This window comes from Oncorhynchus tshawytscha, linkage group LG30, assembly GCF_018296145.1.
Source record: "Oncorhynchus tshawytscha isolate Ot180627B linkage group LG30, Otsh_v2.0, whole genome shotgun sequence".
NCBI classification, from domain to species: Eukaryota; Metazoa; Chordata; class Actinopteri; order Salmoniformes; family Salmonidae; genus Oncorhynchus; species Oncorhynchus tshawytscha.
Window position 1 is genome coordinate 20,489,077 of NC_056458.1, and position 21,526 is coordinate 20,510,602.

At 43.4% G+C, this 21,526-nt stretch overlaps 1 protein-coding gene across 1 annotated transcript; it reads left to right on the plus strand.

Annotated features, from left to right (window-relative positions):
* The first annotated feature begins 346 nt into the window (after positions 1-346).
* Positions 347-15,847, plus strand: LOC112245078 (receptor-interacting serine/threonine-protein kinase 4-like). The gene is made up of 8 exons (XM_024413014.2): positions 347-678; positions 8,497-8,788; positions 10,767-10,915; positions 11,703-11,752; positions 12,512-12,670; positions 12,803-12,909; positions 13,492-13,720; positions 13,948-15,847. The coding sequence occupies exons 1-8, from the start codon at positions 491-493 to the stop codon at positions 15,327-15,329; spliced, it is 2,556 nt and encodes an 851-aa protein (XP_024268782.1). The 5' UTR covers positions 347-490; the 3' UTR covers positions 15,330-15,847.
* The last annotated feature ends 5,679 nt before the right edge of the window (positions 15,848-21,526 follow it).

The window sequence follows — 21,526 nt, forward strand, 5'->3', positions numbered from 1 at the left end:
AGACATATGGGTGATATCATGTAACACATTTTTTTAAAGGATATTTCCCATGTCTCCTCAGGATATTTACAGGGTCTTTACTAGTGTTATGGTTATCAGAGGGAGAAAGGTGTTGGGTGATATGCCAACATTCCACTGTTCTTGAATTCCATCTTATTTACAAATATGATGCTTATTGTTTTTCTGGGCAGAAATAGGAGAGTTGGGACTCGAGCTCTTTGACAAACTGGTTCAGTGTTGAATGCTCCCTGGAAAGGCTGGTGTTTGGTCTGTCTGGCCAGACCCAGGAAATGATGTCACATCTACTGGCCCTTCCCCTGCTTTCACCTGAAAAGAAGGAGGGGCCAGACTGAGTCAGGCAAGAGGGTGGAAAAAAACAAGGAAGGAAGCTCTCAGTAGGCATGTGTGTGTATGTTTAGTTCTTCTGAATGTGTGTTAGAGGAAAAAATAAGGATTTGGGGATTTCAACACTATTAAAGCCTTTCTAAAGATGGATATGGATGTTCCGGACCCTTCCCATGGGAATATGGGGCTACTGAGAACCTTTGACTCCTCTGAGTTTGGGAGCTGGGAGAAGATAGGCTCGGGCGGATTTGGACAAGTATACAAAGTCCGGCATGTACAGTGGAAAACATGGCTGGCTATCAAGTGCCCTCCCTGCCTTCATGTAGATGACAAGTGAGTGGGACAGCTGTTATTCTGGGATTCATTGTGTGTGGGGGTATGAAGAATGTTGTTTCAAGTATTTAAGCCTAGACTCCATGATATCTGGTTGATATCATCTGTGGGCTTCAGAGTAAGAAGTTGTAGTTCTATGTGATTGTGAGTTTGATCCTCTATCTAAGGGTGTGAGGTACGCTGTGAACTGGGCAACATGCTTATTCAGCCTTATGTCACGGACTCATGGATGGCGAACATACACTGAGTGTACAAAACATTAAGAACACCTGCTCCTTCCATTACAGACTGACGAGGTGAAAGCTAGGATCCCTTATTGATGTCACTTGTTAAATCCACTTCAAATCAGTGAAGATGAAGGGGAGGAGACAGGTTAAAGAAGGATTTTTAAGTCTTGAAACAATAGACATGGATTGTGTATGTGTGCCATTCAGAGGGTAAATGGGAAAAACAGAAGTTTGAAGTGCCTTTAAACAGAGTATGGTGGTAGGTGCCAGGCACCGGTTTGTGTCAAGAACTGTGACGCTGCTGGGTTTTTCACGCTCAACAGTTTCACGTTTGTATCAAAAATGGTCCACCACACAAAGGACATCCAGCCAACTTGACAAATGTGGGAAGCATTGGAGTCAACATGGGCCAGCCTCCCTGTGGAATGTTTTGACACCTTGTAGAGTCCATGTCCCAACGACTTGAGGCTGTTCTGAGGGCAAAAAAAAAAGGGGGGGGGAGGCAACTCAATATTAGGAAGGTGTAATTAATGTTTGGTATACTAAGCGTAGCTAACGTCTCTCACGAGCAGTTCTTGTCATTGCACTTAAAAAGCTTGAGTGTACAACCTAGAAAATGTATTTAGAGATGTGCAAATTATGTCAACACCACACTTCTCTCCTTTGGTCCACCTTCCATCAGACCCCATCAGGTTTCCCTTGCTACCCTCTGAATAGACGAGGGTCCAGATTGGCCGCCAGTAGTTTTTGTCGTAGTTTAGAAGGCCAGAAATACAGAATGTTTCAATAATGTAAAAAAAAAAAGCTAAAGTTAAATAAAACAACAAACTGTGGGAAGCATTGGAGTCAACATGGGCCAGCATCCCTGGAGAATGCTTTCAACACCATGTAATCCATGCCCCAAACAAATTGAGACTGCTTTGAAGGCATGCCCTCTTGCGTGGGTGACCCATGACCTTTCACATGTATGCCAACAGCAGGAGGAAACACGAGAGGCCTAGCTCAGCTGCCCCCTTCAGAAGAACATCCTGTCCCCATCCTGTCACCCTACCCTCTTCTTAACGGATGTTTTCCACTCCACCATCTTGGATGTAGTATACACCTGAGCCCCCCCTGGAGCCTCAAGGAGGACTATCAGCTATTCTTTTACTCTCATTATTAGTTTCCTACTTTCTACTTGATTTAAAAACTAACCGGAGTGGATGTGTTTAAAAAATCTGTACAATGTCCTTTCATTCCTTTGGCACAAAAGTTGTTGCTTATGAAATGGTGGCTTTACATTCATCAGCAGTGGAGAATGTTTATGCATTTGTACATTTTTGGTGTCATATCAAGTTAATGTTTCTAAAGGTGTAAGAGGTTGGGAAGATTGTTCAATGGGCTTATAATGTAGAACACTTTAACCATAATGACCATCTGTCATTTGAGAGCTTTTACAGCTTTGAAGACAATGATTGGATCAGGTTGCGGCTAAACTTAATTTCACTTGAGGCTATATATCCACAGACCGAATGCTGAACTTTCTGCCGTTGAGAACTTGTTGAAGGAATTGTTCACTGTCACAGGCACTTTTAAATGACATTTTAATCATTTAAGGTGATTACAGTGTTATTGGCATTACATTTACACACAAAATCAGAACTTAAATGTCTCACCGAATGGAATAAATATAAATACAAATGTTGATGTGTGTCTACAGTACTCCTTGGGGGGAGTGTATACCTAAAAAAGCAGACTTGTAAATATTGACATTTTGGCGAAGTAAAGCAAATAAGAAGCGTTATGAATGTTACGTGAAATGGACAAGCTTTTTGGGGAGACTGAACGTACTGTATTAGCAAAAGTCTGAGTTTGTAAGTCTTAGGTCAAAACATGGATTGCTGTTTTGAAGGAAAGGCGTGGCTGAACACATACTAAAACTTTTTTAAATATTGAAATGTACATTATATCTTTTTAGTGTAAAAACAACTGTTATAGATGTTACACCTTCTGTTATGGATATTAGTCTGAAATACATATTCAAATCTTAGATTTTTTGATAGATATCTATCATAAACACATGCCATTTGGAATGTTTTTAAAATGTCAGCAAAAGGCATAGTACCTTAGGATTGCATAATTACACGTAGCCTGAATAGTATACAAGCCATGCACCATACCCTAATATGTCATTTTTTTTGTCATACACATACAGTTGAAGTCGGAAGTTTACATACACTTAGCTTGGAGTCATTAAAACCCGTTTTTCAACCACTCCACAAATTTCTTGTTAACAAACTATAGTTTTGGCAAGTCGGTTAGGACATCTACTTTGTGCATGACACAAGTAATTTTTCCAACAATTGTTTACAGACAGATTATTTCACTTACAATTCACTGTATCACAATTCCAGTGGGTCAGAAGTTTACATACACTAAGTTGACTGTGCCTTCAAACAGCTTGGAAAATTCCAGAAAATTATGTCATGGCTTTAGAAGCTTTTGATAGGCTAATTGACATAATTTGAGTCAATTTGAGGTGTACCTGTGGATGTATTTCAAGGCCTATCTTCAAACTCAGTGCCTCTTTGCTTGACATCATGGGAAAATCAAAATAAATCAGCCAAGACCTCAGAATATTTTTTGTAGACCTCCACAAGTCTGGTTGATCCTTGGGAACAATTTACAAACGCCTGAAGGTACCATACAAACAATAGTACGCAAGTATAAACACCATTGGACCACGCAGCCGTCATACCACTCAGGAAGGAGACGCGTACTGTCTCGTAGAAATTAATGTACTTTGGTGCGAAAAGTGCAATTCAAGCCAAGAACAACAAAAAAAGAACCCTGTGAAAATGCTGGAGAAAACAGGTACAAAAGTATCTATATCCACAGTAAAACAAGTCCTATATCGACATAACCTGAAAGGCCGCTCAGCAAGGAAGAAGTCACTGCTCCAAAACCGCCATAAAAAAGCCAGACTACGGTTTGCAACTGCAAATTGGGACAAAGATCGTACTTTTTGGAGAATTGTCCTCTGGTCTGATAAAACTGTTTGGCCATAATGACCATCGTTATGTTTGGAGGAAAAAGGGGGAGGCTTACAAGCTGAAGAACACCATCCCACCCGTGAAGCACAGGGGTGGCAGCATCATGTTGTGGGGGTGCTTTGCTGCAGGAGGGACTGGTGCACTTCACAAAATAGATGGCATCATGAGGAACGAAAATGAAGTGGATATATTGAAGCAACATGTCAGGAAATTAAAGCTTGTTCAAAATTCTATCTTCCAAATGGACAATGACCCCAAGCATGCTCCCAAAGTTGTGGCAAAATGGCTTAAGGACAACAAAGTCAAGGTATTGACCTGTCGAAAATTTGTGGGCAGAACTGAAAAATCGTGTGTGAGCAAGGAGGCCTACAAACCTGACTCAGTTACACCAGCTCTGTCAGGAGGAATGGGCCAAAATTCACCCAACTTATTGTGGGAAGCTCGTGGAAGGCAACCCGAACCGTTTGACCCAAGTTAAACAATTTAAAGGCAATGCTACCAAATACTAATTGAGTGTATGTAAACTTCTGACCCACTGGGAATGTGATGAAAGAAATAAAAGCTGAAATAAATCATTCTCTCTACTATTATTCTGACATTTCACATTCTTAAAATAAAGTGGTGATCCTAACTGACCTAAGATAGGGAATTTTTACTTTGATTAAATGTCAGGAATTGTGAAAAACTGAGTTTAAATGTATTTGGCTAAGGTGTACGTAAACTTCCGACTTCAACTGTTATTTCACTCAGAAATACAACTTTTTTGTTCATTAAAATAACATCAAATCAATCAGAAATACAGTGTAGACCTTGTTAATGTTGTGATTTACTATTGTAGCTGGAAATGGCAGATTTCTCATGGAATATCTACATAGGGGTACAGAGGCCCATTAACAGCAACCATCACTCCTGTGTTCCAATGGCATGTTGTGTTAGGTAATCCAAGTTTATAATTTTAAAAGGCTAAAACCCTTTTTCAGTTATGTTAGCACAGCTGAAAAAGAAGCATAAAACTGTCCTTCTTTCGACTAATTGAGTATCTGGAGTATCAGCATTTGTAGGTTCGATTACAGGCTCAAAATGGCCAGAAACAAAGAACTTTCTTCTGAAACTCGTCAGTCTGTTTTTGTTCTGAGAAATGAAGGCTATTCCATGTGAGAAATTACCAAGAAATTGAAGATCTTGTATAACGCTGTGTACAACTCCCTTCACAGAACAGCGCAAACTGGCTCTAACCAGAATAGAAAGAGGAGTGGGAGGCTGCAATGCACAACTGAGCAAGAGGACAAGTACATTAGAGTGTCTAGTTTGAGAACCAGTCACCTCACAAGTCCTCAAATGTCAGCTTTATTAAATAGTACCTGCAAAACACCAGTCTCAACGTCAACAGTGAAGAGGCGACCCCGGGATGCTGGCCTTCTAGGCCAGAGTTCCTCTGTCCAGTGTCTGTCTTCTTAAGCACATCTTTTATTTTTATTGGCCAGTCGGAGATATTGCAACTCTGCCTACAAGGCCAGCATCCCGGGGTCGCCTCTTCACTGTTGACGTTGAGGCTGGTGTTTTGTGGGTACTATTTAATTACAAATTTGCTTCTTTTTTTTAAAAACAAGGACATTTCTAAGCGACCCCAAACTTTTGAATGGTACTGGTTGAATTGCAATTTTTAAAAAAAATATATTGCAGCAAAATGTCAAATAAAACAATATACATGTCCATATACTGCCGATCATTATTCTGGACACTGGACGAAGTCAGTATATTTTGGGGGGCTTTCATTTCAAAAAGACACTCCAGGACAGTTGACATATTGTTGATAAACACTTCTCATCTTTCTATCTAAAAGAAAACAGTACTGCCATGTATGAGAAATGCATTTCAGCATATATTTTCCAACATATCATTTTCAAGATATCAACAATTGTTTCAGTAAAAGTCTGAAGAATAAATCCCAGAAAAAGCACACAAAATGTGTTGAATGCACAAGCTTCTGAAGCTATGGTATGATACATCCATTGGTGGAAAAAGTACCCAATTGTCATACTTGAGTATAAGTAAAGATACCAAGAAAATGAAGTGAAAGTCACCCCATAAAATACCACTTGAGTAAAAGTCTAAAAGTATTTGGATTTCTACTTAGGTATCAAAAGTAAATGTCATTGCAGAAATGTACTTAAGTATCAAAAGTAGAAGTATAAATCATTTCAAATTGCTTATGTTAAGCAAACCAGACGGCACAAGTTTCTTGTTTTTTAATTTATGGATAGCCAGGGGCACACTACAATGTGCAGGCATAATTTCCGAAAGAAGCATTTGTGTTTAGTGAGTCCTCCAGATCAGAGGCAGTACAGATGACCAGGGATGTTCTCTTGTAAAATGCGTGAATTAGACCATTTTTCTGTCCTACTAAGCATTCAAAATGCAATGAGTACTTTTGGGTGTCAGGAAAAATGTGTGGAGTAAAAAATTATTATTTTCTTTAGGATAGTAGCAAAGTAAAAGTTGTCAAAAATATAAATAGTAAAGTACAGATACCCCCCCCAAAAAAACTAGATAAGTAGTACTTTAAAGTATTTTTTACTTAAGTACTTTACACCATTGGATAAATCAATATCCATCACATCCACAACCGTTATGGATGTTACAGATATCATCATGCTGAAAAAGGATACTGACAAGGAAAAGAGAGAAACCAGTTAAAGACCATATAAAACCTTGATTAAAGCTTTAAAGAGAACGTTTCAAGATGATCCGATGTAAGGCACATGTTTTACAAAAAACAAATGGGTGTTACAAGACAGTGAAGACACTTCAATTTTGTATGTATTGCTTCATTAACATCTCATCTTTTTAATTAACACTGGGGAGCAGCTGTTAGTGGAAAAACAAGCTTTGTGAGCCCCTTCTAAAAGCCATGAAATATGAGACTTGGCCATCTACTCTTCAATGATAAAAATTCATGCTTTCACTTCCGTAAACTTGTCATATAATGCCTGAACTCCAACATGTAGAGGATATGTCTAAAGGATGTCTAAAGGATAATTATGAACGTGATTTCATTTGGAAATGACTAACTTTTTCATTGTGCATGCTCAGGTTAACTTGCACTGAATCACCCTTTAGCAGACACTCACAAACATGAATTTGTTGCCTCCTTTAAATTGTTTTATTATGTTACTTCCTATGACCATTTATTTCACTTCTACCCTACTGCTTTTGCAAAACATTTACAAAGGAAAATGTCAGATACACAGCACAAGGAGGAAGTTCTTCAGCTTTACCAATGACAAGCATTGACATCCATCTCCAATCCGTGGTAGCTAGACTCATGGCACCCACTAAACCTGAACTAAAAATGCTATCTGCTCTTAACATCTGAAAAGTACATGAACTGTAATTTGCCTGCCATCACCCTGCATCCACACACTCCTCTGACTCAAAGCCAGCTTTGTCTGACTGGGTCCCAACTCCCTTCTATGCAGACGATGTTTGGTGGAAACAATAAGAGAAGTTGCAGAACCGGTCTTGCTGGGCTCCTCTCCCTTATAAAAAGGGTCATTGTTTGGTTTTGAAAGGTTTCTGAGCTGAGGAGTTTTCTGGGTAATGCCAGGTGTTATGACTGTCAGCCCCTCTCTTCCCCCCCTAAATCTCCTAAATCCACACATTTGCACTGATTTTTAATTCTTGTCAGATTTATTTGATGAGAAAGCTTGCACTTTTATTGAACTTGAATGATCATAATTGACACCTCCAAACAGAAAGAAATGGCTGCCTTAGAGATAGACTATACTTCATAATTTGATCTGCTTCTACTACTTTTTAAGGTGTTCTCATCAGCATGCTGTTTTGACATTAATGAATCCTTTGTAAACCCAAGTCATTGCTCATTTGTAGTGAAGACACTCCCGCACACATTCATTATTCATGAAGATTAAGCAGTTTATCTGAGTTTGTTTTCAAAGGGACCTCTCCTTGAGATCTCTCTATTGAGGTCAGTAGTGATAGGCTACACTGCTCTGTTTGCATCTGCTAGCCTAGCCAGGCTAACACTGATAAAGGTAATACGAAATTGTGCAAAGGTTGAACAACGTGCACAGAGAACAAGAGGTTTGTTGTGTTCACAACTCCATACAGACCTCGATGATTTGGCCTGGCTCTCTCTGAGGAATGTCATTAAGGCCTAGCATGTCAGAGAGACCGGTTAATGCATGGGGAAAATCATGCATCTCAGTTTGTTGTCTCCTTGTATTCTACTGTGTAACAAAGTTTGAATTTGGGCCAATGGTAAAAGGCATTCCAGATGGTGCTGTTTTAACAAGGCTTAGAATACCTGTCTTAGTAAGATAAGAGAACAGCATTTTTTATGAATTTGGTGTGAATCGAGGGATGTAGATGGATGGGCAGGTTTATAGGACAGCTAAACCTAAATTCCCTTTACTCTGTACAGTGTGAGTTACAGTATGTAGTTCAATCTGAACAGACAGGTATACAAGGCCTTTCTGCACCACTTGGCGTAATGAAGGCTAAGTAAGTAGGTTAACAGACCGCTATGTCCTCTGTAGGGAGCGAGCAGAGCTGCTGGAAGAGGCTAAGAAGATGGAGGCGGCTAAGTTTCGCTACATCCTGCCAGTGTATGGGATCTGTGGGGACCCCCAGGGCCTGGTAATGGAGTACATGGAGACAGGCTCCCTGGAGACCCTGCTGGCTGCTGAGCCTCTGCCCTGGGAGCTGCGCTTCAGGATCATCCACGAGACGGCGGTGGGCATGAACTTCCTGCACTGCATGAGCCCACCCCTCCTGCACCTGGACCTAAAACCTGCCAACATCCTACTGGACGCACACTACCACATCAAGGTGAGAGACGACTTACTTGGTTTGTTCATTGGAGTTCGCACAGGGCGCTGTGTGGGAAGAGCTTGCACATTTGAAACAATTGTTTCTGAAATACACATTGCATTGGTTCTAAATTGGGATTCTGCCTCCCTGGTGCGGCGGGCGAACTCAACCAAACACTCCTACAGTATTGCTACTGCTTCTGTTACTGTTACTACTGCTACAGGTTCAGAAGATTGGTGGTGCACAGAAAATGGCCAAAAACAGTAGAACCAGCTCATCTGCTTCTACACTATGATTTGACTATTAGATGTTCAATGGTTTTTTAGAAAAAATATTTTAAAAGGAATAGTTTCACCATATTAAAATGACAGTTTAGGTCAAGTAACAGGATTTACCTTAAAATGTGTGACAGTTTTTATTTAAAAAATGTTACCTTTAAAATGAATCACTAATCACGTTGTTATTTTTTTAATCTTCAGAAATGACTTTGTCAAAGCAACAAAGTAACTAGGGCTTTACAATGACGGTGAAAACTTGTTGGGTTTAAACGTCTGAATTTAGGCACTTCAGCAAGTCTTTACTGTATATTAAACATCTGATTCATTGAATTCTCCATGTGATCTATACTAAAGGGCACTTCATTTAATATAACAGGATTTTACATTTCAATATTGGTGCACAATTCCTACTTAAAATATCAGAGACACAAAAGGCACTTATTTCATGGAACAACCCAAATATGTCAAATCAATACACTGTCTAATGTTAGAAAAGTCCGATTTGACCTGATAGTGAGTATTTACTAAACCTTAGCCCAAATGATGTAGCATGACTCTTTAAAACAACAGCCCAAACGCAATATCTTCAAGTCCTTTTCATAGGATTTGCTCAAGGATGAATTTCAGCTGACAGGTATTGAGGGAATCTATTATTCACTTGCATTTTGCTTTAAATGGCCGTCCTGTTGGACACATATGCTACGGGTTGAAAGGTGTCTCCCGCCCAGCCTTCATCCCACCTCATCTCCAACCTCCCCCTGCATGACTAATGGTTGGAGGTGGAGGAGAAATGGGTGGGAACCTTCCTTCAACCTGTCTGTTTTAATACCTCCATGTAAACACATAGCCTGGGCCTGTCTTAACAGGCTGAGGTACTCTGCCAACACTGACTGAGTTTGTGTTCGGCTACTCGCCCACACATGTAACTCAGTCAAACAGGGTCTCAACTTCTGACACGAGGGGTAAGGAAAGCACCCACAGGCTAGGACAGGACATGGCTGGGAGGCACCCTCAGGCTAGGACAGGACATGGCTGGGAGGCACCCTCAGGCTAGGACAGGACATGGCTGGGAGGCACCCTCAGGCTAGGACAGGACATGGCTGGGAGGCACCCTCAGGCTAGGACAGGACATGGCTGGGAGGCTCCCTCAGCCTAGGACAGGACATGGCTGGGAGGCACCGTCAGGCTAGGACAGGACATGGCTGGGAGGCACCGTCAGGCTAGGACAGGACATGGCTGGGAGGCACCGTCAGGCTAGGACAGAACATGGCTGGGAGGCACCCTCAGGCTAGGACAGGACAGGGCTGGGAGGCACCCTCAGGCTAGGACAGGACATGGCTGGGAGGCACCCTCAGGCTAGGACAGGACATGGCTGGGAGGCACTGTCAGGCTAGGACAGGACATGGCTGGGAGGCTCCGTCAGGCTAGGACAGGACATGGCTGGGAGGCTCCGTCAGGCTAGGACAGGACGTGACTGCCTCTGACCTCATCATGGCTCTGGATGCATAGAATACAATGAGGGCTCAGCCATCAGCTTGAGGGTACGGTAGTCATAGGTAGCCATGACCATAAGAACAATGGGAAAGGCTGAGAATTCCAGTGGGTTCTTGTCTTAATAAGATATGTTCTGTATATCCTCATCTCCCCCTTAGAAATCGGATGTTGGTCTTGTCCTAACAAGCTGTGTTCTGTTCTGTATCTCCCATCTCCCCCTTCAGATATCAGATTTTGGTCTGGCACGATGGAACGGCCTCTCCAGGGTTGATGAAATCAGCCGTGACGGGTTCTGTGGCACCATTGCCTACCTGCCGCCGGAGAGCATCATCGAGAAGGACAGGGTGTCAGAAACCAAGCATGACGTCTACAGGTGAGTGTCTTCACCTTCACTTCTCTCTGTCCTTGTCTGCCAGAGGGGTGGAACGTTGTCTGTTTAATGCTTAGTCATGATGTTTTGTTTTTTCACTTCTTCCCTCCATTGTTTGTTTTACAAAATTTGTTTTAATCAATATGAACCTGAATTGGATTTACACTGAGTTTACAAAACATTAAGAATACCTGCCCTTTCCATGACAGACTGACCAGGTGAAAGCTATGATCCCTTATTGATGTAAATCCACTTCAATCAATGTAGATGAAGGGGAGGAGACAGGTTGAAGAATGATTTTTAATCCTTGAGAACTGAGACATGGATTGTGTATGTGTACCTTTCAGAGGGTTAAGACAAAAGATTGAAGTGCCTTTGAACGGGGTATTAGATGCCAGGCGCACCGGTTTTAGTGTGTCAAGAACTGCACCGCTGCTGGGTTTTTCACGCTCAACAGTTTCCCGTGTGTATCAAGAATGGTCCACCATCCAAAGGACATCCAGCCAACTTGATACAACTGTGGGAAGCGTTGGAGTCAACATGGGGTAGAATTCCTGTGGAACGCTATCAACACCTTGTAGAGTCCATGCCCTGATGAATTGAGGCACTTCTGAGGGCAAAAGGGGTGCAACTCAATATTACAAGGTGTTCCTAATGTTTTGTACACTGTGTATATTAATCAGTTATAGGTTATGCCTGGAAAACCCATAGTGAGTCAGTCATTCAATCATGTATCACTTTTGACAGTATGTCTTGATACTGAACTGTTGTTATTCTCTTCCTGTTACAGCTTTTCCATAGTCATCTGGGGAATTCTCACACAAAAGAAACCTTACCAAGGTGAGACATGTTGAGGAAATGTATAGATATTCTGTTCTCATGTAAAGACACCTTGTAGTTCTTCAGGGTTTGTCTTATAAAATGCACTCCTAGTATTTCTTAAACTCAAAGTTCCGGGACTGCAATTGAGCCCCACAGGGGAGGTGTCATTATACCCATAAAACCTAGCGGTCAAATAGGGAAATGATTCCAATTGTTTTTCTCATGAGGGATTTTAGAAACACTTAAAATAAGGGCTGTGTTTCATGTATGCTTACTCCGGCATGACTTTTTATAACCATGTAAATCTCTCTCGGAGATACCAAAGAAGCCAGGGTGATCTGAGTTTAAGTCCACTGCCTCTGTTTGCTTTGAATTATTGACTGACTCGCTGGTCCCAACGCCATGATAACAAAGAGACCATTAACAGAAGAAAGCCTAAGAGATTTTTTTCAGGCCTGGTGTGGGAAACAAACAAAACATCTATACACCTTCCTTATCTGAGCGCACATGAATGATAATAATGATAATAATTAACTGTACATACTAGTGTCAGTCTTACCCAGATTAGTTTATGTTGCTTCTCCATACCTTCAACAGCACACAATCAAGACATAATTCATTGATATGATCAAGGATTTAATTTGTATTTAGAGTAATGTGACCTTAGTAGACCTTATGGACTGAGGTATCATATGAACAGTAGAGAATTGAATGAAGTGTATCAATTTGTCTTATGTCTTGTGTTGATTGGAAACATATGTCCTCTATTTCCTCCAGGGGAGAACAACATCCTGCAGATCATGGTGAAGGTGGTAAGAGGGGTGCGCCCTGACCTCAATGTTGTGCCCCGGAGTCGACCCCAGGCCTGCACGGGGTTCCTGTGCCTCATGCAACGCTGCTGGGCCCCCTCACCTGACACCAGACCAAGCTTCCAGGGTGAGTAGAGACCAAATGGGGCCTATGTCTCTAAAGGGTGGGTGTGTGTGTCTCAAAGCAGTAAGAACCCAATTAAGGGATGCTATTCTGTACACCGAACCAAACCTGACCTTTGTTGTTTTCTGTCTGCAGATATCACATCAGAAACTGAGGAGCTGTGTTCTAAACCCCAAGAGGAGTCCAAGACCCAAACTCCTGAGCTCGAGAATAACCACTGCCATGGACTACCCACTGACAAGGTATAACCTCTACACTTCTATTCCCCTGCCTTCTTCCTCTGTTATTTCTATCCTCTTCTTCTCCCTGACATGCCATGCTATATAGTATTCTGTCAGTCTTCTTTGTTGTTCTTCTGTAATGTAATTAGAAAACCCTCTGGTATGTCAGAATGTCTGAGTGCCTATTTTTGAGATTGCTTTCCTGTGTACTGGACCTGTTATTGTTTCCAAAATACATACACAGTCAATGTTTGATCCTGACAAACAGTTTCCTCATGAAATAAGAATGCTGTCCAGCAGCATTGTTCAACTTGGTTAACTCTGTTGCGACACATTCTGTGTTTGGTGCTCAATGTACGTGACAAACTGACCGACACCCATTGACCAAATATGACAGAATTTACAGGTGTTATTGTGCAATGTGTGAAGATGATATATTGGTGATGATAAACAGTCGGAGAAAGGCATGAAGACTGAGTTTGAGAGAAACTATTGAAAGGCCCAGTGCAGTCAAAAATGTGATTTCTCTGTGTGTTTTATATATACTTCCACACTATGAGGTTGGAATAATGCTGTGAAATTGTGAAAATTATGATAATGCAGAAACCGGTCAGGCCCAAATCAGCCATGCTGCCAGAGAAAGACTACAGCCTATCAGAGCTGCTGAGCCAGGTGGACTCTGGGATATCTCGGAGCTTTGACCGTGTGACAGAAGACTGCTGTCCCAGCAAAGACAACACCAGCAAGAGACTGTCAGGGATCTCCTCTGTAGACTCTGCCTTCTCCTCTCAAGACTCCATCACCCTCTCCTTTGAGAAAGAGAATAGCTGTGGTAAGACTGGCTGATATGGTGATTGTAGTCAATACATTGTGGCATTGTACATGGTTTTCTTTAACAGATGACAGGAATTCTTATTTATCAGGGTCATATATCCTACATATAAGTAATACAGTTCTGAATGACTTCTGGAGCATGTGGAGTGTCTCATTAACTTTCAGACAGGTTCTTTGTCGTTTTGGCCCTGTCTATACTGTATCTTCTATCTCCTTGTTGTTTAGACTCAGGGGAGGTGCAGAGGAGGAAGCTGAGCGACGCCATCCGTACCAAAGACATGTCCAAGCTGATGAAGATCCTGCAGCCTCAGGACGTGGACCTCTTATTGGAGGGCGGCTGCAGCCTGCTCCACCACGCTGTCACGCAGGCCAACGAGGAGGCCATCAAGTTCCTGCTCCTCAACCACGCCAACACCAACCTGGCCAACGCTCGCGGCTCCACCCCACTCCACCTGGCTACCGAGATGCACCTGAAGGGCCTGGCCGAGCTACTACTGGGCCGTCGGAGCACCAACGCCAACGCTCGGGACGAGGACCAATACACGGCCCTGCACTGTGCTGCTCAGAACGGGGACGAGGCCATCACCCGCCTGCTGCTGGACCGCGGCGCCTCCATCAATGAGACGGACGCCCAGGGCCGCACACCTGCACACATCGCCTGTCAGCATGGCCAAGAGAACGTGGTCAGGGTGCTGCTGAGCCGAGGTGCAGACGTCCACGTGAAGGGCAGAGATGACTGGACGGCACTTCACCTGGCTGCCTGGCAGGGCCACCTGGGCATTGCCAAACTGCTGGTGAAGCAGGCTGGAGCGGACGTAGATGGGCAGACCACTGACGGGCGCACGCCGCTGCACCTGGCCTCCCAAAGGGGGCAGTACAGGGTGGCAAGGATCCTGATAGAGCTGGGGGCAGATGTCCACGTGACCTCCATGGGCTTCCACACCCCCCTGCACGTGGCGGCTGAGACAGGCCACACCAGCACCTCCCGCCTCCTGGTCAAGCACAATGCAGACATCCAGGCCCGGACTGACCAGGGTCTTACCGCCCTCCACCTCGCTGCCCAACGCGGCCACTTGCCCACAGTGAAGATGCTGATGGAGGAAGGGGCAGACCCCTACTGCACCAATCAGACCCTGCGTACCCCCTGCCACCTGGCGGCAGAAGGGGGCCACTGTGAGGTCTTCAAAGAGCTTCTGGTCCACTGCCCTGAGGCTATTAGTCTGTCAGACGAACAGGGCCTCACCCCTATGCACCTGGCTGTGCGGGGAGGCTATACAGATATAACCAGCATGCTTTTGGCCCAGGGGGTGGAACTATCATCGGAAGTACCACAGGACTCCATCTCCCAACATACACAAGAGTTACAACAGGACTCCATACCCCTGCCACAGGATGTACCACATGACTCCTTCCTCCAGGACACCCTGCATCCAACAGCAGAGGACTGCCCAAAGCTCCTGGCTCGTAGGCCTAGCCAGTTGGCCTTGCAGCTCCAGAGGAAGGTTGTAATCTTGAAACTGACGGAGCGTGAGGGTAACGAATGTCCAGAGTCCTCCGCTGAGAGGAGGGAGTCACCCAGTGACTGGATTGTACAGAACTGTCCTTGAATTGAAAACAGTCAGGGATCTCTTCTATTCCCTTCCCCATTGATGTGATGGGAGAAGTGTCCAAGCTAAAGAGACCAGCTGTTTTTTGTACATAGTATTTTTGATTGATTGTGTGTTATTATTATGTCCGTCTTTGATTGATCATTCATTGCCAGATGTTATGATTATTTGGTGCTTTGGGCCTCTCAAAGCCCCTGTTATCTTACTTGGTATCTTGTCAGGGAAGGAATGCTTTAATGTAAATACACTGTATATAGAACCATGAGATCTTTTGGATCATCATTTACTTTTTTCCTTTCATGTTAAATATAGATTCCATGTCACGTTTTTCCCCTTAATAGTGTAACTTTTCTACTTTGCATATGCACATTCGTACATTCATTGCCTTCTGTACAGTAAGAGAATGTTGACATCTGTGGAATGCTCATTTGTATTTTAATTTCCCATCTACTTACTCTAGCTGGTATGTTCATCCTGTCCATAAGTTATATTCTCTAATAAAACAAGTGTCAGTTCAAGTGTGTGTGTGTGTTGTGAGTGTACCCATGTGCGCCTGTGAATGACATCTTCAATACCAGGCAGAATGGGCATGTCTCTATCTGCAGCCAGCTTTGTTCTTATCTGTGCCTCCTGCCTATCCCCCAGACCCCACAGAGCATGCTCAACTTGGCACCAGCCATGGGAACTGCCCTCGGGGGGATCACATTCCAGGCAGGTGGGAGGGGGGTGGAGTGAAGAGGGGGGAACATGTCTGCCTTTCCAGGCTATTGGCTCATTCCACAGACCACTTAAACTCCTAAACCTCACTCTCCTTAACCAACATGCCATTGTTGACGCTTGCAGGGCTGGTCCTCTTGATGAGTCGTATCCCGAGTCTGAAGCCCTCCTGAGCTGAGCCCTGGTGAGCCTTGTAATTGCCCTGTTTTTACAGCTCATGTTTGCGGAGTCCCACAAATTTGATTGGTGAGTTTTGTGTAATCAGAGGCCTTGTTTTGTGTGTGTCTATCTCACCTGTTGCCAAGTGATCCTTAGTGGTGAGGAAGATCATGTGCTGCCATTACTCAATCTTCCCTCGATTATCATGTCATTCCTTCACTGTACCCTTTCTACATACTGTACACAGTAGCTTGTTATCCAAGTACACTCCCTCTACTTGCACTGTGCCCACCCTTATAGTGTTTGATGAAAAAGTAAGTAGAGAACATTATTTAAATGTATTTGACTCTTTAAATCTCTCATGGGAATAACAAACACTGCTTTGACACATTTCTCCCTCTTAGTGATGCTCATCTCTACTTCATCTTTTGATTGTGTCAAGATGATTCATATTATGTTAATGTGCAGAAAATGTTCCTTCTGATCCCTGGGCCTCCAGCAGTCGCTGCATGCAGGCCTCTAGGTCCTCCTGGTCCAGGGAGTGATCCAGAGTGGAGGGAAACTGACCCCTGCCTGAACCTTGCTGGGCTGGACAATATCCCCTTGTGGCACCGGAACACTCAGCCCCAGCCTGCTGGCTGGGTTCAGCCTCCAGCTCAGTGGAAGATCTTCTTAGCCTCTTCTAGGGAGGTGACTGCAGGCAGGGAAATGTCCCCTAACCCCTGCTGGGGCCGGTGACCTGGGTCAGAGGGCCCTGGGAGACTTTTGCAGCTCTGAGGCTATGGCTCTGAAGCTGTGACAGAGGGCTGCTGGAGTCTACCTGGAAGGGACCTGCTCCAGCCTGAGGCCAGTAGGGGCTTGTTGGGGCTCTGTGGAGAAAATAGGATACATCCTAGCATCTGTGGATCCTCCTGTGTAGGACCAGGGGACCCCAGCCTATTAGGCCATCCTATAGGACTCAGGCCTCCACTGTGCGGCAAGCTGGTCTTGGTGTAGCTGGTGCTGAGGCAGCCAGTAAGTAGCACTGCACATGTACTGCACAGACACCTGCTGGGCCTGGGGGCCAGAATGAGATCGGTGGCCAGGTTGGCCCTAGGTCCTCCCTGTCCCTGTCTGTGGGTAGTACACCTAGGGAGGACTGTGGAGCCAGATAACCTTGGTCTGCTGAGGCCACATGTATGGAGCCTGCATCTGCATGACAGTGGTGTCCAGCATGGCTGAGGAGCTCATTTGTCTCATGTTAAATACTAGACCATGACGAATATGGAATGCCAACAAAGGTTCTCCCTGAATTTGCAGCACATTTTTTGTTACCAAGCAAGTTACTTTCACTTGAATTACTACCAATTAGGTTCACGAGATAGCTAGGTCTCACCTGGAGGTCCATTATTCTGATAAGGGAAAAACAAATTAATTTGAAGGTGGCAGGTAGCCTACTGGTTAGAGCGTTGGACTAGTAACCGAAAGGTTGCAAGACCGAATCCCCGAGCTGACAAGGTACAAAATCTGTCGTTCTGCCCCTGAACACCTCTTCCTAGGCAGTCATTGAAAATAAAAATGTGTTCTTTACTGACTTGTCTAGTTAAATAAAGGTTAAAAATGTTTTTTTTTAAATGGAGCGAGTAGATTCACTATTTAGTTTTTTTGTGACTCAAATGATTTCTGAACATTCTGTCTGCTATTATTCCTGTGGAAACCAAGTTCTTTTGATATTGTAGGACTAAATGTTTTTCATTATGAACCATCGTTTCTAATAGTAGTCTGATCCATCCTAAGGTGAATAACTAAACTGTATTTAATTGGAAACGACAGTTATTGTCTGCCCTCTCTGTGTAGTCATGTGGCTAGCCTGGCCTTTTCCTGTCAGGACTTCCTCCCTGGAAGACGCTAGTACAGGTTGTGCTCATCTGGATGCTACAACAGGGCCTTTTTGTGAGGAGTCATACCTCAATGGCAGGAGACCCACGCCCAAACACTTCACTGAGTCGAACGGCTAAAGTGACGCAAGCCCCGTATTTGTAATATCATCAGACATAACTCAGATGAAATCTGTGAATGTATTGTAATGTTTTCTGAATTGTATAACTACCTTAATTCTGCTGGACCTTGGTGCCTTGGCATCAGATAATGGGGATCCATAATAAATACCAATACAAACTCTAGTCAGTTTGTTACACTGAAGATTGTTATTCATACTAACATTGCTGATATACAGTAGACTGAACTGCTTCTGAATTCAAATATACCAAATGAAGAGTGATTTTGGAAAGCAATGAATTGAAACAGTGTTAACATAACAGTAGCCTAACATCTTTACAAACTCACAAGCTGGCTTCTCAGAGCTAAAACGATCACATGATCACTGAAAGTTTTTTTAGCCTGACAGAACTCGTCTAACCAGATCTGAGCTGGTGTCTCTGGTTGTGAACAAGCAGCAACCTGTAGACTAGAGATCGCCTTGGGGTTACAATGTGGGTGCACTGAGGCAGTGATGATGAATTCCTGTAGATTTAATGGCTGAATATGTAGATGCTACAAGCACCGTGTTGAACTCATGAAAAGTTACTAATTGACAGAGTTGAGAGGCAGAGAGAGAGAAGGGGGTTCATGTCCAGTGAATTTAAAAGATAAACGTGGTTATTTCTTTCCTGCGGTGGATAAACAAACATGTTACTGTGTATCTTATTATTGATGTACATATTTTCAATCAGTTTAACGTTATTTACAGACTAAAATAGTACAATATTTTGCTTCTGTAGTTGTATGCCCACATTTGATGTACAGAGCATTTGGAAAGTATTTAGACCCCTTGACTTTATCCACATTTTGTTACGTTACAGCCTTATTTAAAAATGGATTAAATCGTTTTTTTTCTTCTCCCTCATCAATCTACACACTACCCCATAATGACAATGAAAAAACATTTAAAAAAAAAAAACATTTTTCTATGTGTATTAAAAAAAAAATGGAAATATCAGATTTGCATAAATATTCAGACCCTTTACTCAGTACTTTGTTGAAACGTCTTTGACAGCTATTACAGCCTCGAGTCTTCTTGGGTATGACGCTACAAGCTTGGCACACTATTTGGGGAGTTTCTCCCATTCCTATCTGCAGATCCTCTCAAGCTCTTTCAGGTTGAATGGGGAGCGTCGCTGCACAGCTATTTTCAGGTCTCTACAGAGATGTTTGAGCTCTGGCTGGGCCACTCAAGGACATTCAGGGACTTGCACTGTGTGTAGATTGCTGAGGATTATTGTTTATTTTATCCATTTTAGAATAAGGCTGTAAAGTAACACAATGTGGAAAAAGTCATGGGGGCAGAATACTTTCCAAAGGCACTGTATGTCTGCATAAGTCATTTGAGTTGTTAATCCTCTTCCAAACCAAGTGCTTCTTCATAGTGAATGAGATCCATTTGGTGAGCTGGTTACATGACTTGTCTTTTCCCTTACCCCCTAATAGGCCTATTGAGAAGAAAATCAAAATGTCCAGTTTACCCCACGTTATTGAGGTCATAAGAGACTTTGTTCAGATTGTGTACCTGTAGCACTTTCTCTGACCACGAGGGGGCACTGTTACCCTATCTTTAAAATGTGATGTCCATGTTTTAAAAAATATTTGATTAACTAGGCAAGTCAGTTCAGAACAAATTCTTATTTTTAATGACGGCCTAGGAAGAGTGGGTTACCTGCCTGTTCAGGGGCAGAACGACAGATTTGTACCTTGTCAGCTCAGGGATTTGAACTTGCAACCTTTTGGTTACTAGTCCAACACTAACACTCTAACCACCAGGCTACCCTGCTGCCACTTTGTCTTAATATATTAACCACTAGGCTACCCTGCCGCCATGCTTGTCTTAATATATTATTTATAGAGAGAACATTAGCATAATGGTACATTTGTTATGGTTGAAAACCTACCCGATTACACCCGTTCTCTGAATCTACAACTGTTTATGTTTTAGTCCCTATTATATAGGTAAAGGGGATAGCTACTGAACAAGCAATTCAACATCAATCTGATTTTAATGGGGAAAGCACAGATCTGTTTTGATCAAGCAGAATCATTCAGAAAAACGGCTCTTTATTCTGGTGCCAAATTGGAGGTGCTGTGTGTTTCCATGATGCAGGCATAAGATGAAACACTAGAACAAGCTGGTGCATGTCACGTTTTAATGACCGTTGTCAACATGCCCTGAAATATATACAGTTGCAGGCTGCAGTGAATCAACATAGGTTGCATTGTTTTAGAGGAACAATATGTTGTAAACAGTTTTCTACTGGAAAAACTTGTCTCTGTGGACCTGATGAACCATTAAGCCACATTCAATCATTGAACTGCAATGGATCTCTGCATATGAAGGTCCATGTGTTTTGCCATTAGACTTGAGTCAATTAGTCAAATGAAAACTGCTTAGGAATACATTCAGGTGACGCTCCTGTAGTAATTCCCATTATATACGCCACCTCATGGGGGCTAATGACATTGATACCGCTGTGTGGTAATGTGACCATAATAGCCCTGATGAGGTGTAGTAGGTCATAAATATTGTCATGGCTTCATGGTCAGGATGAACAGAGATCACCAGTGGCAGGGTATAGTAGGAGGCCTAACAGGAGGCCAGGGTATAGTGGGAGGCCTAACAGAGGAGGCCAGGGTATAGTGGGAGGCCTAACAGAGGAGGCCAGGGTATAGTGGGAGGCCTAACAGAGGAGGCCAGGGAGTAGTGGGAGGCCTAACAGAGGAGGCCAGGGTGTAGTGGGAGGCCTAACAGAGGAGGCCAGGGTATAGTGGGAGGCCTAACAGAGGAGGCCAGGGTATAGTGGGAGGCCTAACAGAGGAGGCCAGGGTATAGTGGGAGGCCTAACAGAGGAGGCCAGGGTATAGTGGGAGGCCTAACAGAGGAGGCCAGGGTATAGTGGGAGGCCTAACAGAGGAGGCCAGGGTATAGTGGGAGGCCTAACAGAGGAGGCCAAGGTATAGTGGGAGGCCTAACAGAGGAGGCCAAGGTGTAGTGGGAGGCCTAACAGAGGAGGCCAGAGATATATTTACTGCTTGTCAAGGAGATCAGAAATTCACAGCACCACTCCATAATGGAACACAAGGCCCTCTTTTATATACTACTTATGTTATGCAGCTCTTTGTCTTCCAGTATTTCCCAGCAGTGCTGGGGGCTGATACAAGTGTAATTGCATGTCATTGTAGGGTCGTAAATGGAGATGTTTTCCCAGCGGGAGTGGGAGAAACATGCATTATGGATTGTAAATCCACACCAACCCAGACTGTCCTTTCTAAAATTATTAAGTTCTCTCCACAGA

Coding starts and splice junctions, on each gene's coding strand:
- LOC112245078 (XM_024413014.2), top strand. CDS start 491: ATGGATATGGATGTTCCGGACCCTTCCCATGGGAATATGGGGCTACTG. Junction 12,671..12,802: donor CACCAGACCAAGCTTCCAGG/GTGAGTAGAGAC, acceptor TTCTGTCTGCAG/ATATCACATCAGAAACTGAG. Junction 13,721..13,947: donor TGAGAAAGAGAATAGCTGTG/GTAAGACTGGCT, acceptor CTTGTTGTTTAG/ACTCAGGGGAGGTGCAGAGG.